Genomic DNA, 22,426 nt, shown 5'->3' on the forward strand with positions numbered 1-22,426 from the left:
TATTTTAACCCAAAAATTTTATTTACAAAATTTGATGTTGAGCTCTTAAAGAGGCCACAGAAACAAAATAGCGACCCCCCCCCCACACTCCCCAGAACAAAGAAAAAAACTTGGCAAACAAAGAAGTGACAGGGATATTTATATTGGCTTGTCAGAGCATTACCAAACAGTGGGGGTAACCAAATACAAACTAACTAAACTAAAACTGAAACAAACAATACAATTAAGTTTGTTAGACAACTAAACATAAATGAAAGAAATCTAAAAGACTGAACTTTAATACAAATATCTGGCAAAATACAAAAAGCAACTTTGAAGAATATACAATACCCCCTCTTTAGCATGGAGTGATGGTACAATCCAATAAATTCCCCCTATATTTAGTTGGCCAACATCTTTAGTTTGGCCAAACTCCGAGGGATCGTGAAAGGTGAGAAACTAGTTACAGAAGCAACAATTTGTTATGTAATCACAAACCAGAGGTGAGAAATTAGTTGATTAAATTTTCTTTAATTTAAAATGAACTCGTGAACATCTTTCACTGGTTGCTGTTGGAGAAAAATAAAATTAACCTAGGAACTCCTCAGTCTGTGATAAGCTTCATGTTTTTATTTTTTAGTTTTTTTATAAAAGCAATAGAAAACTGCCAGTCTTCTTTTCCACCTGACAGTTTTAGTTGGACTTTTTTGGCAGTTTTTATGCGATACTCTGCTCACCGCCTATCAGTCCATCTCTTATGTCAAATGGAAATTCTCTTTTTTTCTTGATTTCACCTTGCTGCTATTTTGTCTTGTCTTTCACAGTCTGCTGAGCTTTCGGCAAAGATAGTGTCTCTCAGAGGCTGTCTGTGTGGAAATATGTGTGTCTATGCACCTATGTATCTACGAAAGGCTCTATATCTTAGATGATGGTGACATGTCCCTATTTGTTTGTTTTTCCTGCTGTGTTTTGTGTGCTATCTTGGAAAAATATGGAGAAAAAAAAGACCTGGTCGTCAGAGTGTGACTCTCACTATCTTTACTTTCGTCATGTCCACCTAAAAACAAAAATATGGATTGAAAAAAGTATCTTCTTGCTTTGCTTTAATGCTGTGTTCTTCATCCACAGCTTTGGTTTATTGCACAGAGAGATTAAACAACAACAGTTCACACAATATCCTGATTTTTAACAAGGATTCTGAAATCATTTGGCTCGTAATTCTGTTAAACTCAGTTTAACAGAGTTACAGTACATCTCATTCACTACTATAGGAAACAGATTTAAACTGATTACATTTTTTTTCTGTACATTTAAAAATGTAGAACTGGGTATTATTGGTGTTTGGTACGGTCGCTTTACTGAAAAAAGATCAGATTTTCAGTCTCCAACTGGCCAATCACCAGTCAGGGTCTGTCAAGTCTAAAATACTAATATAATGACACAGCAGAACACTGATACACAATTTATCCCTGTATAAGCTCACTATTCATCACAAGAACACATCAACAGAGACCCCCCAATGTCAAAGATGCGACAGAATTTTATGTTCCAGAAAATAACATTTCATCTCCTCATGTTTAGACCCAAATCACACATTATATATCGCGGGTGGTCTCTCTCTTTCATCCTCTGAGCTCGGGTCCTCTACCAGAGGCCTGGGAGCTTGAGGGTTCTGCGCAGTATCTTGGCTGTGCCTAGAACTGCACATTTCTGGACTGAGATGTCTGATGTTGTTCCTGGGATCTGTTTGAGCCACTGCTCCAGTTTGGGGGTGACTGCCCCGAGGGCCTCGATGACCACAGGCACCACTGTGGTCTTCACCTTCCAGGCCTTCTCCAGTTCCTCTGACTGTATAGCTCAGTGGGTAAGTCACCAGTCTTCCACCCGGGTTCAAATCCAGGCTGGGGCAAACAGTTACAACAGTGAAATTGAGCTATGCAGTGTGGGTCCTTAGGCAAGACCCTTGGAGCTATATAGCCTACCTCATACCATGAGAGACATTGATAAGCACGACATGGCGGCTCAGACGTCGCCCGGCCAAACAAGGTCTGCGTCAGGTGCTGGGGAACCAGAGCACCTTGATGGCAAATGGACTACTGGAACAAGACGGAAATGGGCGAGATATATATATATATATCTCAATATGAGTGGCAAGAGTATGAGAGCTTCCTAAAGAAATCACCAAATTACATTGAACTGATCACCATCACCTGTGCTGTAACAGTTTACATGTGCTGTTGTTTTTTGTTCCAAATCCTCAAAAGTAACTTGTGTCAAACTCAGTACAAGCAACACGTTTGACTCAAATCATAGTTTAAAAAGACAGATATCCCTTATACTGACCAAATGTTTTTGTTTTGTTTTGTTTTTTTAATTTGAGAAAGTTACAAGAAAAATTTCTAAAAAAAAAAAAAGTTCTTGCTAAGTTTTCTGGCATTTAGCAAATTGAAATAATTTTGTAAATTCTAACAAAGCTAGAGCAATGAAATTTTGGTCGGATTTTACTCCAGACAGAGAAAAAATGGCTTTGCATCTTTATACTATGTATATTTTCTTTCAGCTGTATATATATGTATCTCTGTGTGTTTGCACGTATGTGTGTATGTGTACCATCAGCTTGTTGTATTAGCATGACCCTGCCTGAGGAGCAGCAGCAGAGGCAGCAACAGCAGTTGAGCGAGTGATAAAGAAGTGATGTGTTGTGCAAATCTAAGACCGGCTGTTTATGGTTTTGGGGGGCCTACAGGAATAACACTTGGAAAAAAAAAAACACCTCAGCTCAGCAGTTTGCCTGTGTTGTGTCTCCATATCTATCAGTATGGCTGCTTGTGCTCGTTGCATGCCCTGCATATGTTGACCATACGTTTCTGGAGCTGCACATCCTCTGCTTCTATAGATTTGTCCCTCAGGTGGGATGGGTTAAGGCACACTCCTGTCGTTATTATTACCTCTCTGCATGTCCCACCATTCTGTCTCTGACCCCCCGCCCCAATGCCCCACTCCCCTCTCTTTCCCTCCTTCCATATTGGGTCTTATCTAAACCGCGGTGCTAGCAGACAGGACAGGCCACTAGCTGATAGTGATTGTTTATCCCACGGTGCGAAATTGCTGATCTGTCTTCTGCTTTTTCCCTGACAGCGAGATGCTCATCTCACTTCCTTCTTCTCCTTCTCTCTCCCTCTCTCTCCCCTCAGATACAGATATTGGCACCTATCAGTACTACGATAAAGGAGAGCCAGGTAAATAGTGTTTATATTGGATGTCTGTTTGTGTTTCAGATAAGTTGCGTGTGTCTTGTTTTTGGAATGTGTGTGATTTCCCTATATATAAAGAAGAGCTTTTCTCTGCCTGCTGACACACAGATTATTGGTCCAGCGTGATTCGGAGTCTTCCAGCCGCTAACCACACATACACTTGGTACACACAAAGACTATTAGTATGAAGGATTTACACCCTAAAACCTTATATACACATGCACATACCACACACACAGATTATAGGGTCTCTGCGGTTCTATCTTTTACTCTCCCTGTGTTCATGTTGACCCCGGGGTCCTGCCACGCAGCGATAGGAAAACTAAACTGTTGACTTTCTCCTAGATCACATAGCAAGAAGCCCCATGCAGTCCAGCCTTATTTGGCCCTGAGGCCATGAGGCTTTCCGAATAATCAGGAAGTGCTAAGATCGTTCGCCTGCAGCGCTGCAGTAAAATATGGCCTATATATATATTTTTTACTAAGTAAATGATGCATCTAACAAAAAAAAGTCCTATTGCCTTGGAAATTTAATAAAAGGAAGAATATATATATATATATATATATATATATATATATATATATATATATATAGTTTTTTTTAAGATGAAGATATTTTAGCACTTATTGCTATATTGATATAAATAACCCTTGAAAGATTATTTTATTTCAGTAATTCAATGCTTTATGAAAAGTTAAAGGGGCAGTTATGAAATTATGCAATTTTATAACATAATCGTGTAGCTATGTTGACTTAAGTTGTTATAAAATGCTGTATATATCAAATATGACTTAAAAGAAATTTTACTTCCTAATTTAATGCCTTGAAATCAGTCCTCTGCCTCTTTAAAGGCTCCGCCTTCAGGAAGACATCCCTTGTTAACCCTTTAACAATGTTTTTACCAACATTTCTCTTAGAAGTAGCTTCTACAGCAGATTTGCAGTTACGCAAGGTGTTTGCTAATTGCTTCTGGCTAGTCTGAAGGAGTTGAGGGGTGTTATGGGGAGAGGGCTGCTCTGTGTAAAATCTAATTAGTTCACCTTACTTAAAAACATTATGCAAACTCATTGCCCCCCAAAAAGTTACTTTTTAAAACTTTAAAATGTTAGTACGTGCAAGTTTACACAACTCGACTGACTTGATCATTTTGAGCTGCATTAGCTGCAATTTTAGTGACCGTAACTTAAGTTAGCCTATTGATTCTGAATATGTTGTAATAACTTGATCAATAACTAAAACTTAGTTTTTTTTAAGCTAAAAACTAATCATGTAAAAAGAAAATGCTTGATTGAAACACTTTCGTTTGTTTCTCTGCTCAAACTTTAACAGAAAATATGGAAAACTGTGACAGTTTTTTCACTTTTTTAAGTAAAACAAACACAATCATATTCAAGGCTGAGTGGGGTGGTCATGACAATGAGCATGCAAGTCACTCATGGTGCAGTTTTTTACAAATGTAAATGCTAAAAAATAAATAATACGTGCTCAACTGCCCTGAAAGTGGCTTCATTCTTGATGAACTCACTGCATAGACGAAGCCTTGGAGTCTACGTTTTCGCCTTAAACATCTCAAACTATTTTTTAATTGCTAGTTCTAGCGATGCTGTTGCGTGATTTAAGTATTGCAAATCTAAAATAACTTGACACATGTTTAGCTGTACATAAAGTAAATAGCTAAGACAAACTGACATTATAAGTTGTGTGCAAATAAGGTATGTGGTCCAGATTTCTTTTCATGGTTTTCATTCTAAAGCTGAAGTGTTACAGTGATGTAAAGCAGTGTTTCTCAACTCCAGTCCTCACGCCCCCTGCTCTGCATGTTTTAGATGTGCCTCTATTCCAGAACAGCTGATTCAAATGATTGCATGACCATCAAGTACTGCAGAAGCCTGTTAATCACCCAGAGATACAATTAATGTGTGTGGCAGAAGGGAAATACCTAGAACATGCAGGACAGGGGGGCGGTGAGGACCAGAGTTGAGAAACACTGATGTAAAGTGTTCAATAATTTCCCTCTGAAATGTAGTGAGGGAAGAAGTAGAAAGTGACATGAAAAGGGAGAAAAACTCAAGTAAAGCACTTTGTAATTGGGTGCAGTATTGTCAAAATGCAGAAAAAAAGCACAATTATCAGATACTTATTGCTCTTTCTAATTGAACCCAGCTCAATTAGAGTGAGTTGGTGAGAAATTTGATGAAACTGATTCCAGACTACTTACTATTTTCAATCAAATACATTGTTTGCATTTAGAGTGAAGCTTGGAAACTGCAAATCTCCTTCGAGGATCTTTTGTCCTGTGCTGTGCGACATCCAGGAGTTCTGCACATCTGAATGGTTGCCAGCTTTAGTTTTTTGATTATTATAGCTTGCTGCTAATAACAATAACAATATCCAAACTTCAGCCTCTTCGAAAATTGGAATATGGACTACATAATTTTGAAAACCACTGACAATTTCCACAAAAAGTGTAAGCCACTAAATGTCATCACTAACCAAGCTGGTCATGTAAAAGGTGCCATATTCACACTTATTAATGGGAAACTCCAATGAAAAGGCTTCTTTCTTTCTTTTTCTTTGGTTGTCTTCTCTTTATTTCTTTAAATCCATTTAACTAAATTTATTTATTTTGTAAAAATATAACAAGAAAAAAGGTTTCAGAGATTTTAGCATCCATATTTACATTAAATAATCATAAATCAATTATTTGTTTTCTTATTTCTCCATTAAAATGATAAAATGTTAATTAGTTATTTGATGTACTGTCAAATAAACAAAAAAACTATGATTGAGCCCTTTTTTCATTCATTTCTGTTTATTTTCTCCAATGCTTTCTCCATTCTTCAGGAAATATTTAGTCTTTCAAGCAGTTTCTTAAGTGTTAAGTTTTTAAGTGTTTAGTTTTTTTCTCGTCCTGTGTACAGTAAGTCCCCCTGCCTTGTCCTCTCTTTTACTATCGTCGCCGGCCTCTCTCGTTCCTCTCATCTTAGAAGCTGCCTTCTCTTTTCATTCCAATCTTCAGTGGAGAGACGGTGCTTCTTCCTCCCAAATCCTTTCATTTGGAGGATTACTAAAGTGTAGCTTGATATCAGAGCAGAGGGAGGAGGGAAGGAGGGAGGGAGAAGAGGCAGAGCAGGGTAGCCAAATCCCAATCCAGAAGCATCATAACACTCATACAGCAGTGTAATGATAGCCCAGGTTAGGAGTTGGCTTCACTTTCAGCACTTTAATTACAGAAAATCTGTGTGAATTTTAACAGCAGTTGACTTTAACAAATGAAATATAAAAAATTAAAAGCGGTCAACTAAATTTAACTAAGGCATCTTTTCTATTCACTCTAGAGAACCTTTTGTTAAATGTTTTCAGGTGTTTTTGGTTTAATTTAGTGTAAATGTACTAAAAATTCTTGATTTTTGTTTTGATGTTTGTTTCCTTTTAGATCATAGTGCTTAGGAAAGCTTTTCAAAGGAGACATTTCTTCAATGACTACAATGACAGTTCATGCAGATAGACCCTCCTTTTATCTCCCATGATGTCATTTTCACAAATACATAAATAAAGTTTGGATCAACACAAAATATTTCTGCCTTATTAATGAGATTTCTGAATTCATTCTAATTGTATAGTAAATAGAAGCACAAACATCAACTGTTTATTCAAAAGCTAACTTGATTAACATAGAAGGCGCTTCAGAAAAAAGAATAACTCATGTCATTTTTGACCATTTTGTTTGTTTCAAGAAAAATAAATTATATTTAGTGTATTATTGACTAATAAGGAACAGGAAATGTTTTTTTTTTATTATATATTTATTTAGAAGTTTTGACAATATAATATAAAAGAAATAATCTATCTAATAAAATATAAGATAATATAATGCTATAATCAAGCATTATAGAATTTTGACACTATGCAACAGAAATAAATAAATGTGACATTTTTAGCAGTTTTATCTTATTTTAACATTTAGCTTCAAACTAAGAATAAAACAGCCAAAGGTTTGCAGGTGTAAGGTTGTACTATGTCAGGTTTAACGTTCCTTCCACTTCCGTCCACTAGAGGGAGACACAGGCTCATTGGAGCGGCTCCGGGGGGGGTCCCCAGCTGCCAGTGCCCACCACCGTCGCCCACCACCCCCTCCACCCTGTTCATCCAGTCCCAGAGCAGGTGCCCATGTCTGGGCCTGTCTGGCCCTTCACCCCCTTATCTGATTAATAGTACTAATCCTGGAGGTGTTCCTGCCTGCCAGAGAGGCCGGCCACCGGGCTGGCCACTTTCATGCTCGGGGGCGGCCTGGCCACGAGGCACGGTTACGGGTTGCACTTTACCAGAGGTGCCCCCCCCATCCCACTCCCTCCTCCCTCTTGGAACCGAGGTGGGGTGTCGGTCGAGCCGCAGCTTAGCTTTCTATGTTTTTATTTAGCTACATCCAAAAGAAAAACCCAGATCCGTTCATTATCTTCTTCTTTAAATGTATGAATCACTTGGCCTCTCTCTTCCCCCCCTCCAGCCAATCCCCTGGAGCATCACTACTACAATGAGAAACTCCAGTTCAGTGAAGGTAAGTTCACAAAGAAGCAATTCGCAAAACAATCAATTTACTCCACATATCCACTACGTTTGTGTGCGTTCAGACTCTAAATTGTCGACCGTCTTCCAGAAATCGGTCAGTGAACTGTCCTCCTCTCCCTCTCTCTGCTTTTCACTCAGTAGTGAAATTCAAACAGCCTTATCAGAAGACAAACACTCATCCCCCTGCCCTCGCCTCACCCCCCACCACCCATCTTCCACACTCTCATTTGCATGCATTTGTTTACCTCTTCTTCTTCTTAATAGAGCACTCTCCTCCTTAATCACTTCTTTCTGTAAAGATGAAATGAGAGACTGTAAAATAAACCGATAAGCGTGTGATTGCACCACATTGAGAGTAGTGGTGCCTCCTTTCCTCTTGAATTTTTATATATATATCTGCAGTGTATATATATATATATATGTGTGTGTGTGTGTGTGTGTGTGTGTGTGTGTGTGTGTGTGTGTGTGTGTGTGTGTGTGTGTGTGTGTGTGTGTGTGTGTGTGCGCGCGCGGGCAGAGGCAGATGCACAAATTCAATTAACTATTTTTCTTTTTTTTATATGCATCTTTCTGTCTGTTTAACCTCCAGAGATGGGAGGAAGAGGCCTAGGAAATTAAATGAAAGGGCCTTGGTGTGGTACACACGTTGAGAAATGTGCTGCAAACTGTGAGGTTGCATTTGAGAGATAACTCAAACACGCCACAAGTCCCCAAGAATAAATATATCCACCTCTCCACAAAGATCGCTCCGTATGTTTTAAAATTACTCTGTCCTTCCGGTTGAATATTTAGTGAAGAAAAAAAAAAGATATGCAGCTGTGTTTTATAGGTGCTTTTGTGACTTTACTTGGATTACAAACTTGGAGTGAGATTGTCTTACACTCCCAAAACACAGAATCTTTTGGTAATGTTTTGGTCTAGTTTCTAGGGCAAATATATGGGTGCACTTGAAATAAGACTTAACTAACTTAAATGTAACTTTTCAGCTAGAAATAGGAGATCATTTTAATTAGATAATTCCTTGATATTGATGGAAAAGTGGTTCCACTGGCAGATAATTGCACTTATAACATGGAATAATGTTTGTCATGAGTGAAATAATCTGCCAGTGGAACCTTTTCATTAACATTAAGTAATTATTGATTCAAAACAAGTGTCTTTGTCTTATTTCAAGTGTACTGAGATATTTGCAGTAGAAACCAGACAAAAGTTACCTGGTAACACTTTGTGTTTTTACATTCTAGCATGAGTCTCTCTCTGTTACATACTCAATATTGAGGTAGGAAGACCATTTGCTTTCTTTTTTAATCGCACCTGAATGTTTCGGTCACCAAACCAAATGTGATATTAGACCAAGAGTATCTGAATAAATATAAAAAGCAGGAATCTTAAGGAAAAAGCTACTGAAATGAATCTATGTGAAAACGTAACCCAGTGACTGCTTGTCCCGTTCCTCGGTTTGGAATGACTGATTTCCCTGTAGAGGGATTTAGTTTTATGTTTCATTGCAGAATCATTTTAATTCAGCCACTTTGGAGGGTTTTTTTCCCATATAAACGACCTGTTTAACTTTGAGTTAGACTTTAACTAGGCCACTCCAAAACTGATTTGTTTTTCAGCCGTATAGAGGCAGTTTTGCTGGTGGGGTTTAGACTGTTGCATAACACAAAGGAGTCTGAGCCTTAGGTCACAAACTGATACCAGTAGTGAGCAGAATATATGGTTTCCCCAATTACAGGAAGCCCTATGGGTTCTGAAGCTGAAAAACAGCCCCACACCATGACCCTACCACACGCACACTACTGCTGCTGGTATTATGTTCTTCATCTGAAAAGCTGGTAATTTCAGACTAACTGGAAGAAAACCTGTGCTTTTCTCTCATGAGTTTCCATACATATTAGTTTTAGAGATCATAAAGTCTTTCTTTGGCAGTCATTGGACAGTCTGTGTGTTTTTCCGGTCAATGGTGCTTTGGGCCTTGCTTTTCTATGTTGCCAGACAAGTTTAGGTTTTTCTTGATTCTACAGATTTGACAACAAATAGACCTAGATGTGACAAAAAGCTAGGCTAATTGCAAATAATTTATGCTTTGGCAAGGGAGAGATTATAAATTCATATAGAGTCATGCTGGTTTTCCTTTTAAGAAAAGAAAATAGTATTTTGTACTTATTCAAATTATTTGTATCTGATATGAAAATGTGGAAGATGTAAGATGAACACTTTTTAAGGACCACTGCATTTTAAAATGTAATTTAACCTATTCAGTAATACTTTTAAGAAGTTTTAGAAATATGTCTGATTATATAATGCTAAATCTCAAAGTACTCCCAGTTAAAGTTTCCACAATTAAGAAAGCTCTTGTTTTAGTTTACAAGTGCCTGATGATAAAACTGAAAATTAACCTTGCCAGTTTTTATAATTTTGTGGTCAGTCGTTTGGTAAGAATTATCTGTTGCTTATCGTTACGTTTTATGGAAACTTTAATGAATCGTAGATTGTGCTTTTCATATTTCTTCTTACATAATCACAGTTTTAAGAAAATAATGGATCCTATAGTAAGAAGCTTTGATTCAAAACACCATGTTAATTTACACTCCCCACTACACTCATACTATCGGCACCGATGGTATGACTGTGTAGAAAACTTTTATTGCAGTATCGATGCTGAAAGTATAGAAAAATCATTTGAGTAGTTATAATAAGTAGAAATAATTATTTTTAACATAAGTATCAGTAGCAAAATTATTGGCGTCCCTAAAATTCCTGTCTGATTAAATCTTTTTTGTGTTTTTATGTGTTACTTTTGTTAAGATGATAAGCGTTAATGGTAATTTCTAACGAGTAATCCATAGCCCTGTTTTTCTTAGCCTACAAACCTTTATCTGTTCTACCTTCAGTAATGAACACGTAGGGTTTGCTCAACTCTAGTTTAATCGGAAACATGTCCTTCGGACAGATAAGACTAAGGTTTAGCTTTACGGCAACAAACCCTCCAGCTGGGTCTGGCATGAGAGAAATCATGAATATGTGGAGAAGTACCTCAGTATGGTGAAGGATCTGTGATGCTGTGGGCTATTTTGTCTTTCAAAGGCCCAGAGAACCTTGCTGGAGTGCACAGCATCGTGAACTCTTTGAAATACCAGAAAATTTCTAAAGAAAACTCTGCAAGTAAAATTAAAACAAGTTGGTGGCAGAACAATTATCCCTTTCAGTACAGAAATGGTTGATATGGAGCAAAATCAGTCTGAGAAGTATCCTGTATAATTATCTTAACTAATTGCTGCTGGCTAGTCTAAAGGATTTGAATGGGGGGAGTGACGTGTGCAGAGGATGTGACTCGAATAGTAATCAAGTTGTGTCTGTTCAGAAGACAAAGAAATTTGCTAAACTTCAACTTGAAACCATTTTGATGAATAAAACCAACTAAACCTTAACTATTTCTGCACTCATTGCCCCTTTTTGGTTTCATTCAGACTGTAAAAACTGAGCCAGTTTACTTGGGTCTACTTTAGTTCCTTTAACACCTCCCATCTCAGCCTTCATCTTTTCATTCCACATCACCTTTATTCCACCTTTTTATGCTTAATCTGCAACCAAGTTATTAAATTCTTTCCCCACATTCCCTGGGATTCCCAGGGGTGTTGTTTTAAAGAGTATCTCTCTCTCCTCTGCGATTAAACGATCGGTCACACGATCTCTCCACTCTCCCCTCCGTAGCTCGAGGCTATTCGTGGACCCCCAAGAACCGCCGGCCGGAGAAGCTGCGCGACTCGCTGAAGGAGTTGGAGGTAACCTCACTCCACCTCTCCAAAACCCCACCACCACCACCACCCCTCTCTCCAGCTTCTTCTTCTTCCTCCCCTCTGGGGATTTTTGCCGTTTTCCCTTTCCGAAACGGCTGATTGATTAACAAATAGGGGCATTCTCTGTCTGCCTTCGCTCTTCCCCCGTCGTCCTCGTTTGTTCTCGTCTCTCCCTCTCTCCTTCTTCTCTCTCATCGCCTCTCTTTCGGCCGACCTCTGTCATCGGACGGGATATTTGAGGGGATCAGGGGGCCACGGACTCCCCCCTCCCCTTTCTTACCCTTCCTCCCTCCTTCTCTTCCACCTTCCTCATTCACCTCCTTCTCCTGTCTTCCCCTCTGTACTTGTGGCAGTACAGACCTAGCTTTGTTTGCTGGAACCTGTCTGTGGCTGTTATCCACACACACACGCACTCAACCAACCCAACCACCTCCCTCCTCTCACCCGTAACCATTGTCTGAAACCAGAAACACCCAGCACACCTCCTCTCTCTCCGACCTTCTCTCCTCCCATCCAATCACCCCAGCTGGGCCTGGAATGTTGCAGGAATGACTGACCTTACACTCACACACACACGCATACTCACGCGCACACACACACGCACGCACGCACGCACACACACACACATACAAGCAAGCAGTGGTTACCTGCATCCGTTTCCCCCCCGTCCCCCCTGGACCCGCCCCTCGGTTAGCAGGAGCTGCTGGAGTGAGCTCTTGTCGGGACAGGTATCTACTACCACAAACGGACTTTTTTCTTTTCTTTTGTTTTCAGTGTCTCTTTCAAACATTTTTCGGGGTTTTCGATAATTATTGCATTGTTGAAGCAAAATTCTGTGCCCTCTTTGCCTTACACTTTCTCTATTATGTCCATTCAGGAGCTGCTGCAGAGCAACACCTGCGTTCACACCAGATGGAGAAGCAAGTACTACTGCCAGGTACACACCCTTCCCAGCTCAGCACCTTCTGGGTTCAAGCAGACACACACACACACATACACACGCATGCACACGAACACACACACACACACACCAACACACACAAACACACACATACAGGCACCTGTTAATGCGCATCAGTGAAAGAGCTAAAATGGACAGTAATATCATCTAAGAGATCATTGTAAGCTCATTATGGGAAACTATTATTACAATATTTGAAAACAATAGTCGAAAGCCTTAAAAGCAAATCTGATCTTCTCTTTTTTTATTTTAATCTCATGATAGATTTTTAAGCCACCCTGCAGAAAACATACATCTTACCTAGTTCATTACCTTTAACTAGGATATTCATTATGACAAGCCAAACATTTGAAAGCATTGCACCAAAATAAACTGGGATAAACGTTAACCTGTCAGCTGCATTATGATGTATGCAGATGATGTTGAGCAATGGAGTGCTGGTGACTGTCACCCTCAAAGGACCTCAACTCGATCAAGTGTGTGTAGACCGCACGTTAGTGGGTCGACTTCCTGCCAACACTGTGACTGATGGTGAGTTGTACTGTGATTAAGAGTTTCTCATTTATTTATCACTATTAAGCTGCTTATTTCCATCCCAAGTCCACAGTGAACCAAATAAAATCCAGAACTTGAAGATGGAATCAAATTCAGTCTTAGATCGTGATAAATACAGTTTTACCTATTACTGCAGTACAGTCCAGCCTTACAGCTCAGTTTCCTACAAAAACTCACTTAAGGCTAATAGATAAAATGATGGTGGACATAAACAGTTAAAAGTCTTGAGATACTATTACACTGAAAGCGGAAGCTTTACTTTCTTAGCCGCTGAGAAAATATTGCAGAGTAAAGTGGAAAAATATCCAGAAAATCCTGCCAAGAGAAACTATTGTGGTTGTGAATTAGTTAATCTCACCTGTTCTTATTGAAAAGTTGTTACAACATTTGATAAAAACAATGACAAGTCTCCAATGTTTGGCTCTGCACAACATTTTTGATAGATTCTTCAACAATGAAACAAGATTGTTGATGTTACCCTTCAATGGACTGAAGAATGTCGATGATGCTTGGCTCTTCCTATACTGCTGTCCTGAATCTCAATTTAAGACTAAAATGATTCATCCAAAAATGCTGAACGTACACTGCAAACACACAAAATCTTACCAAGTAATTTTGGTCTAGTTTCTAGTGCAATATCTTGGTAATCTTGAATTAAGACAAAACTAACTTACAAGTTACTTTTCAGCAAGTTATAAGAACTTGTTTTAAGTCAGTAATTCCTTAATATTGATTAAAAAAAAGTACTTGTTCGATTATTTCACATATAACAGTAAATTTTTCCCATGTTATAAGTGAAATAATCTGCCAATAGGTCAATATTAAGGAAATATTGACCTAAAATAAGCTCCTACATTTTGCTGAAAAGTTACTTATTAGTTAGTTTTATTTCAAGTCAACTAAGATATTTGCATTACAAACTAGAGCAAATATACTTGGTAAGATTTTGTGCTTGTGCAGTGTACAATCACTTTAATAAATTCTCAAGCTTTTAGTTTTTAGCAATGTATTTCAGCTTTCGGTTTTTATGCTCCACTTATTTGGAAAAATTGTAGAAATATTCTACAATTGGGACATTAAATTTGTAGGTAATGCATAGTACTTTTTATTTTCACTAATAAAATTGAGTTATTATATGTCCTTATTTGTCAGAATGCTCATATTTATTTAAAGACTTTTTTGGCTTTTTTGGGGTTTTTTTTTGGTTGTTTTAATTCAAACGTTTGGTGTTTAAAAATCATCATCATCCGCTCGGTTTCTCTCGGCCCGTCAGTGCTGACTGTTTGCCTACACCTGCGCTCCCTCTGCATGCACTTCCACATCCACCACACACTTCCCCACACTCTGTCACGCAGTCGCTCTCTCACACAGGCGACGCCTCGCACCATAACAGGTGCCACAGGTGAGCCAGGCGACTCTTGCTAGCTAATTGCGGGCAAATCCTTTTGTGCTGCGTGTGTCCAGGGGCCTTCCCTTAAGAGCATCCATCAGTGTTTTTCCCTCCATCGCGCGTTACTCCAGGGAGCGCCGTGCACCCCCCACCTCACCTTCCCCTTGCTCTGGGCTCCCTCGCTCTGCAGACCTGGCAGGAGAGAATAAGAGGCTGTGGACAACGGCCCAAATCTGCTAATTATTTCTTTCTTTCTGTATCAATTATTTGTTCATAACACCGCCCTCCCCACTTCCGCCTGGGGTCTCGAGACACTTGATAAAGCCCCCACAGTGCACACATAGCACACCCGTGTAATTACATACACACACATCCTTTTTCCCTTTTGCATAGGCCAACAAACACTTACTGTATGTCCACTTGCATTTACACACCTAAAAGAAAAAGACTTGCACACACTCAGGTACACACTCGCCTCCCACTGCGCTTCATTCAAAGCCTCAGAGGGCACTAATTATTAGAGTAATGGTTGTGAGAGGGTGGGTTCCGGGGATTTTGTGTACGTGTGTGTGTGTGTGTGTGTTTTGTGTGGGATGGGGTGCGGGGGGGTTGCAGTCAGATTGGGGTTCTCACATCTGCCACTTGTTAAATTAGGCTGAGACAATTAACAGCAGAGAGCCAGACCAGATCGCAACGTCCAACACATTTATCATTACTGGAACCGTTTACAATATCAACTGAGTTACGATCCCTGCATACGTGTGTGCGTGTCCACATGTGTGCATGAGTAGTTATGCCTAGTAGTGTAGAACTTTCATTATTCAAATTAGAATTTACAATATTTTCAACTAGTAAACATAAAAGATAATATCCATCAGGTGAGTTTTGACCTGCTTGTTGACAAAGTTCAGGATTGTATCTGAGAGAGGAGACTTATTAAGATGTAAATCTAAAATGTTTCAGTCGAGATGCACCGATCCCATATCAATATCTGTATCAGTCAAGATACAGAAAAATAATTATGTCAATTCAGTTATTCAGAATGCAGAGTAGAGTGAATTCCTATTAGTGCAGACGGAGCTCATCTGTTCGCACTTACAATATAAAATGGTTGAAGCTCTTTGGCATGGAAGTTTTTAAATAATTTAATTGGATAAAAAGAAATTTCAAAACCTACCCAAACCTTAAAATAATATTTTTAAAGGGGAAGTATTAAGTGTTTTATTAAGTGTTTTCCAGGCACATAGTACCAGCACAATGGCACTATGTTCCTTCAGTTTTTATAAAAATGCTACATATATCAAATATAAATCAACTTCTTTGAGCTTTACATCATGTTATGTAAAAGGACGTAAAAGGAATTTGACTTCATAATTTAATGCCATGAAAATGAGTCTTTAAGAAACTCCTGATCTTTCTGAAACTTCGTTTTCAGAAAGTCATCCCAACAGCCCTCCTCTAATAACCCCAAACCAATGTTTTTACCAGCCTTGTACTGAGAAGCAGCTCGGATAATGATGAACAGTTCCACTTGATGGTTGCTAATTGCTGCTAGTCTGAAGGAATGGGGGAACCCTGGAGGAGGGCTAATCTGTGAGGTGGAAGCTCGGAAGCTTCGAAACTGCAGCTCTGGTGGAGCTAGGTCCAACCAGGCGTTTTGCACACCTGAATGGTTGTCATGGAGATTTAAGGGTTTCTTAAACATGCATAAAAGAGTCAAGGGCATCACTGAAGGTATGTTTTTGATTAGGTAATAACAACATAACATGATGTAAAGCTCAAAGAAGTTGATTTCACAGAGTACTGCCCCTTTAATGTTTTGATTGGAAAAAAAAAACATGTAATATTCTGTCATATTAAAATTACAAGTTAGCCGCCTGTTGATGTTGTCGATCAGCACGCTGCGCTCCTCCTCCGTTAAATCCAAACTGTCCAGGATGGTGGGATCTGACACGGCCTGTTTGAAGACGTCGTAAGCGCCGTATCCTGGCTGCTTGTATTTCTCGTCAAAGACCCAGGCGGTGCGCTGGTACAAGCTTTCTAGCTGCTCGTCCTTGGTGTGCTCCAGAACCTCCGCCACGTGCCGCAGGATGCTGTAAACAGTTTTAGATTTGGAAAATTTATCTTCGCACTTGATGGCCTCCTCTGGTGAAACTCTTCTTTTTGATAAGTCGATGTATCCTTATTCGCTTGCTGACATAATTTAGAAATTTTGCATGTATTGATTTACTTTCAACTGATTAAGCGTCACAGTTGTAGCTTTGAAATTACGCTGCAACATGGTTTGCAATGGCAGTTTATTTTCAACTTTGTAAAGCGGAAAGAGGTTGTGAGTTTTTGGATAAAGAAGAAAATCCCTTTTTCTCCAATTTGCAAGGATTCAACCAAACTACAGACCAGTTTCTTTTTTCTATTTTTTTAAAGGTTAAAACAAAAAAGCCAGTCTGTTTTCTTTTTCTTTTATTGTCTCTTTGGAAGTCTCACTGTTCGCTGTTCTGGTTTAAACTTTGCAACCTGGAGGCCGGTTTAACCCTGTTGGAACAACGAGCTCTGATTGCATCACACTGAGCGGCAGATTACGAATATTCTACCGCATCAAAGTATTACAGGTTTCCATTGGCCGACGGCTGGGCCAAGTTGAGCATATGCTGCACGATTAAGCATCCTTAAGTGATTTTTCATAGCAGGTTTCATTTCCCCATGTTTAAATGTGCTTTGCTTAAGCCCATTGGCCTCTTATGTCAACATGCTGCAGAGGAGATGGCATTAAATGGATTTAGAGGGCTCTGTGTGCGTGTGTGGTTTTGTTTGTGTGTGCGTGATGAGATTGCTCTTTGCATCTGACTGGATGCGTTTTGTGCATGTGTTGGTGTGAGTGAATGTGCATGCATAAAATATTGTTGCAGACCTCCAAGTGTAAATGCTTATGTAGCTTCCTGCCCATGTGACTACATACACACCACAACGAGCTCCTTCAGCGTGTGTGTGTGTGAGTCTGGGAGCTGTTCATGGATGGGTCACGCAATTCTGGCCCCTAATGCCAAATCAGCCACCTGGTCCCCAGATTGGACCGCGGCCTGATTTGGAAAAGAATGGGATTATGCTTAATCCCGTTTATAGACACCCACGGAGATCAATACTAAACTGCATTTAACTTGATTCGTCTGTAATCTATCACAAAGACGCTTACTATTGCATTAAATGTTGTTTCTAAAAGCTAAGGCTCATTAATGGCCGTATGTTTTTTTGTTTTTTTTTGTAACGGTTTAGCTTTGAACCAGTTCTTTACTGTATAATCCAACTGACAGACTCTGTTGACCTGATTTAAGATGCTAGTTTTTTTTTTTATGTTTTTTTTTTCAAACCGTGTTTTCTCTACTCTCTTGAAAATTAGCATATTAATTCGAAAATTTCCACACAACAGGATGATTCGAAGCACAATCCCGCCAATATCCTCCTGTTTATAAATACACACGGCACGGTTAATTGCCGGTTAGATGTTTAAATCTCGGGGTGCAGCCTCACCCGTTCAACTCAAAGCAGGATTTCTGAGAGACATGTGTAGCAACCCCCTTCTCACCCCTCCCCTCTTTTCCATTTAATTGGTTTCATAAACAGATTAATTTGAAGGAGAGGGTGGGGTGCGCAGGGGGGGTAATTGGTAATCAGCGTTTCCATGCAGCTCCAGAAAGAGTTGAACAGGATCAAGTGTGTTCTTCTACTGTTTAAAAGTGCGTGTTTTACAAAGAACACGGGAAAAAGTTGGGAGGGGAAAGACAACAAAACGTGTATAAAGGAAGCAGAAAAAGTAAATGTTGGACACTGAACACTAACTGAACAGTGTAAAGGTATACAGAAGAATATTTATCAAAAAAGCAAACAAACACACGGATCAAATCTGACCTAGAAGAAAGCCATAAGAGGTCATGTGCTGCAGAAGCTCTACCTAGATGAAACAAAAGAAATAACTTTTTTGGCCTATATTCTCAATACTTTGAGCCAAAACTAACACCACACTTAACCTCAAGTACTCAGTGGTGGTGGCCACATCATGCTGTGGGTATTCTTCTATTCAGCAAGGACAGGCAAGTTAGTCAGAGTCGATAAATACAACTAAATTCAAGGCAGTCCTTGAAGAGCACCTGTTGGGAGCTGAAAAAGACTTTAGACTTGGGCAGAGACTTACTTTAAAAATGGAAAGTGTCTCTTAGATATTCAGTGACAACTACGATGTAGTGATTTAGATCAAAGTATATTTAGGTATTAGAATGCCCCAGGTCTAGTTCAAGTTTATTTGTATGGCACATTTCAGCAACAAGGCAGTTCGAAGTGCTTTATGCCGTAAAAACATAACACAGTAACCAGTTATGAAACAAGCAATAAACATTACATTTTGTCAAATGCCATCATCAAAACCACTAAGCAAATATACATCAAGTATGTTGATCAATGTTCCAGTTATTAATCAAAGACAGATATAAATATGGGGGATTTTAGCCTTCATTTAAAGGAACTCCGTGTTTTGGTTGTTTTGCAGTTTTCTGGAAGTTTGTTCCAGATTTGTGGTGCATAGAAGCTGAATGCTGCGTCTCCATGTTTTTTTCTGGATGCAGAGCAGAACCAGAACCAAAAGACTTGAGAAGTCTGGAAGGTTGATACAACATCAAGTCTTTAATGTATGTTGATGCTAAACTGTTCTGTGATTTATAAACTGTCAGAAGTCGATGTCCAGACCTAAATCCAATTGGTAAACGTTGACGTAACTTGAAGATTTTACCCATTCTGATTGAGGTCAAGCTGCTTAGCAGTGAAGAATTTGCAAATATTTCCATCTTTAGAAGGAAACATATTAAAACCGTAATCCAACAGACTTACAGTGGTAACTTTAGTGAAAAGTGTTTCTACCAAGTATTTTTGAAACAGGGTGTCAGGTTGCCATAGCACCCACTACATTGTAATATTATTACAATAATACCTAAACAAAGCAAAAAGGACGAGTTATAAATAGAACTCGTCCTTTTTGATATGGATGGATTATTTATGTTATTATCTTTTTTTAACCAATAAATATGGAAGTATTTATTAATTCTCAGTAACTGACTGTGGCAGGTGATCTTATGGTTTCTTTAAGTGTCCTCTCTGCTGTGTAAAGCTGCTGTTGTCCTTTCAGTTTAGGGTTGTGATATTGAGTGTGGTGATGTCATTTCCAGCGGTGCTGAGCGATCGGCTGGTTCTGCTGTCCTTCCTGGAGCAGAGCCAGGTCGCCGGCATCTACCTGAACAAGAAGAGCCAGGATTCCCTGGAGACTGGCAGGCGAACAGACAAACTCTCATCTTCTGAAATCAAGGTACAGAAGGCCGCATTGATGTGTGGGTGCGTGTGTGTGTGTGTTTTCAGGTTGAATTTAGCGAGCATAAAAGAGGAGGAGAAATCCAATGAGACAAAAAGGAAAGGTGTCATGTTTTTGTTCTCTATCCTTGGCTAGATTTTTTTTTCTTCACCTGATTTCCAACACCCTAAAGTTTTCTTTTGGATCACTATCACATGAAATTAGGTCATGTTTATCACAAAATTAAACGCCTAAAAAATTCTCCAAACACAAAACTACAAATTGTTCTAAAAAGTTATAAGCATCTAGTCTGATAAGTGGCAGTAGTTTAAATTTGGGTGCTGAATACATGTTGTCTCATTTATATAAAGTAGCATCTTTATAAAGTAGTAGTAGTAGTACTGGTAGTAGCATGTATATAAAATAGCATCTAATCCATCTAACTACTTTAGAGTTGGAGTTAGATACTCTTAGAATGAGTTGACTCAAACTTTTTCCCAATTTTGTCTACAAAATTTCTGAGATTAATCTCAAACTTTCTGAATTTCAAGTCAACAATTTTGGGATACTGAAACTCAGAAATGTCCAATTTTCTTTCTAGAAAATTTCTGAGATTAATTTAATTTTTTTTTTTGTTTTGGCAGAAATGTACTTCCTCCTTTTTTTTCTATGTACAGTTGTCCTAAAACGCTGTCTTATTAATCACACTTTCAACTTCTAAAGAAAGAGTTAAATTGTTTCCTTACCCATTTAAAACCAAACAGCTAAGAAACGGCTTATTGGGTGTAAACTTAGTATGCAGTCCACTCTTGCAAAAATGTCATTTTTAGACAAAACAACCAGTTTGAGACCAGATGCAGTTTAATATTGAGCTTGATGAATATTTATATTTCTTCAACTCTCTCATGTATGTATTTCACTCTTGTCTGGATTGACTTTAATAGATGCTGGTAATAGATCTGATCAAGAGCTGCCCTCTTCTTCTCTAAAAACAGTCTCCTCCCTCTGTAGCTCCTAACAGCTAAACCAGGCATTATCACATTACTGCCAGGCCCTTTTCGTCAAGATGTGTGTGTGTGGGAGACGCGCGCGCGCTGCCACGACTGCGTGTGTGCGTCAATGCAATCGTTCCCGCCGAGCGTCTGTTTCCAGAAGCAGAGTCCTGATAAGGTGCCACCTTCATCACCAGCACCACTCCATTCTGCACACCCCTGCGCACCAGTGTCAACGCACACGCACACACATGCATGTAACCTGCAACATGCACACATGTGAGCGCGGAAACACTCTTCATCCCACCCTCCACCGACAAACACACACACACACACACCCACGCACAAACACATTGCCCTGGTCCAGTGGGCTAAGCTGGAAAAGGGAGAGTAGGGGGGGCTAAACTAATCCGGCCCACAGAAAGTGGTTTTTGATTATTGCTGACCAGCAAACGCCAGCAGAAAAAAAAAAAAAATTGAAGAGCAAGGAGATGGATGGGGATGGAGGGGGGCATGCGGGTGGTACAGATAGAGTGTGTTATTAACCCAGTGATTTTTAGATATTTTTTTTCCCCTTCTTTTTCATTTCTAATCTGTCAGTGATCTCCTGTTCAGCTGTTCGGGGAAAAACTCTTTGTTCCCTTTATCATCACATGTACTTCTATCATTCACAGGCATATTTTGTGTCCAAAGAAAATTCTGCCCCCCTCAGGGAGCAAGGAGGGCAGACATGGACCGCTGCATCTGAAATCTTCTCTACTCATACAAGGCAGCGCACCGATTCCTGCAAGTTCTTAGGCTTTTAACCCCTTTTCTGTGCTGATACATTAATTTGTAAAGAGATATTCCCATATTCCTCCTCCTCCTCCTGACAACATGCCTCTTTGGTGCCAGTTTAATGTGAACAGTAACATTTGTTTTGGCAAATGTCCATTTATTATATATTCAAAAAATTAAATTGATCCAAGATCCCTTTTCTCCATGTTTGCTTTCTGTATTTTCTGTTAATTTTTCCAGCCATGTTCAAACTCCAGTCTTCCTTATCTTTTTTTTTTCAAACACATTTTCCTCGTTCCTCATTATCACTCTTCATTACTCCAAGAAAAACATAGTACCACTGTGTGCTGCAAAAACACAACATTTTACCATTGTTTAGTTTCTAGTGCAAATATCTTAGTACACTTGAAATAAGGCAAAGCTAACGCATAACTAACTTTTCAGCAAGATATGGGAGCTTGTTTTAAGTTAAGAATTTATTGACATTGATTTAAAAACATTGTAGTTTCACTAGCTGATTATTTAACTTGGGAAACACGTCTTCTAGCCCGTGGAGCTAGAACTTTTCCCTCAATTTTAAGAAGTTATTCGCTTAAAAGAAAGTCATGTATCATACTGAAAAGTTTCTTTTATGTTAGTTTCGTCTTAGTTCAAGTGTACTGACATTTGAGCTAGAAAGTAGAAAAAAATACTTAGTAAGATGTTGTGTTTTTTCAGTGTGCAGAGTACCACCAGGTTGCTCTGACAACGCCACTCTTCGGTGTGGACGACCTTGCGGAGAGAAGACTCTAATTAGTAGTTTTCAGCATCAGTGAG

At 39.2% G+C, this 22,426-nt stretch overlaps 1 protein-coding gene across 2 annotated transcripts in view; it reads left to right on the plus strand.

Annotated features, from left to right (window-relative positions):
• Positions 1–22,426, plus strand: part of wdpcp (WD repeat containing planar cell polarity effector) — an 86,230-nt gene that overhangs the window by 22,916 nt on the left and 40,888 nt on the right. For both annotated transcript variants that reach the window (XM_007572928.2, XM_016661117.1), the window contains 6 exons: positions 3,174–3,218; positions 7,742–7,792; positions 11,521–11,591; positions 12,484–12,543; positions 12,984–13,098; positions 19,723–19,859. In XM_007572928.2, coding sequence (XP_007572990.1) covers positions 3,174–3,218; positions 7,742–7,792; positions 11,521–11,591; positions 12,484–12,543; positions 12,984–13,098; positions 19,723–19,859 — 479 coding nt within the window. The remainder of the gene's footprint in view (positions 1–3,173; positions 3,219–7,741; positions 7,793–11,520; positions 11,592–12,483; positions 12,544–12,983; positions 13,099–19,722; positions 19,860–22,426) is intronic.

This window comes from Poecilia formosa, unplaced genomic scaffold (assembly GCF_000485575.1).
Source record: "Poecilia formosa unplaced genomic scaffold, Poecilia_formosa-5.1.2 Scaffold311, whole genome shotgun sequence".
NCBI lineage: Eukaryota > Metazoa > Chordata > Actinopteri > Cyprinodontiformes > Poeciliidae > Poecilia > Poecilia formosa.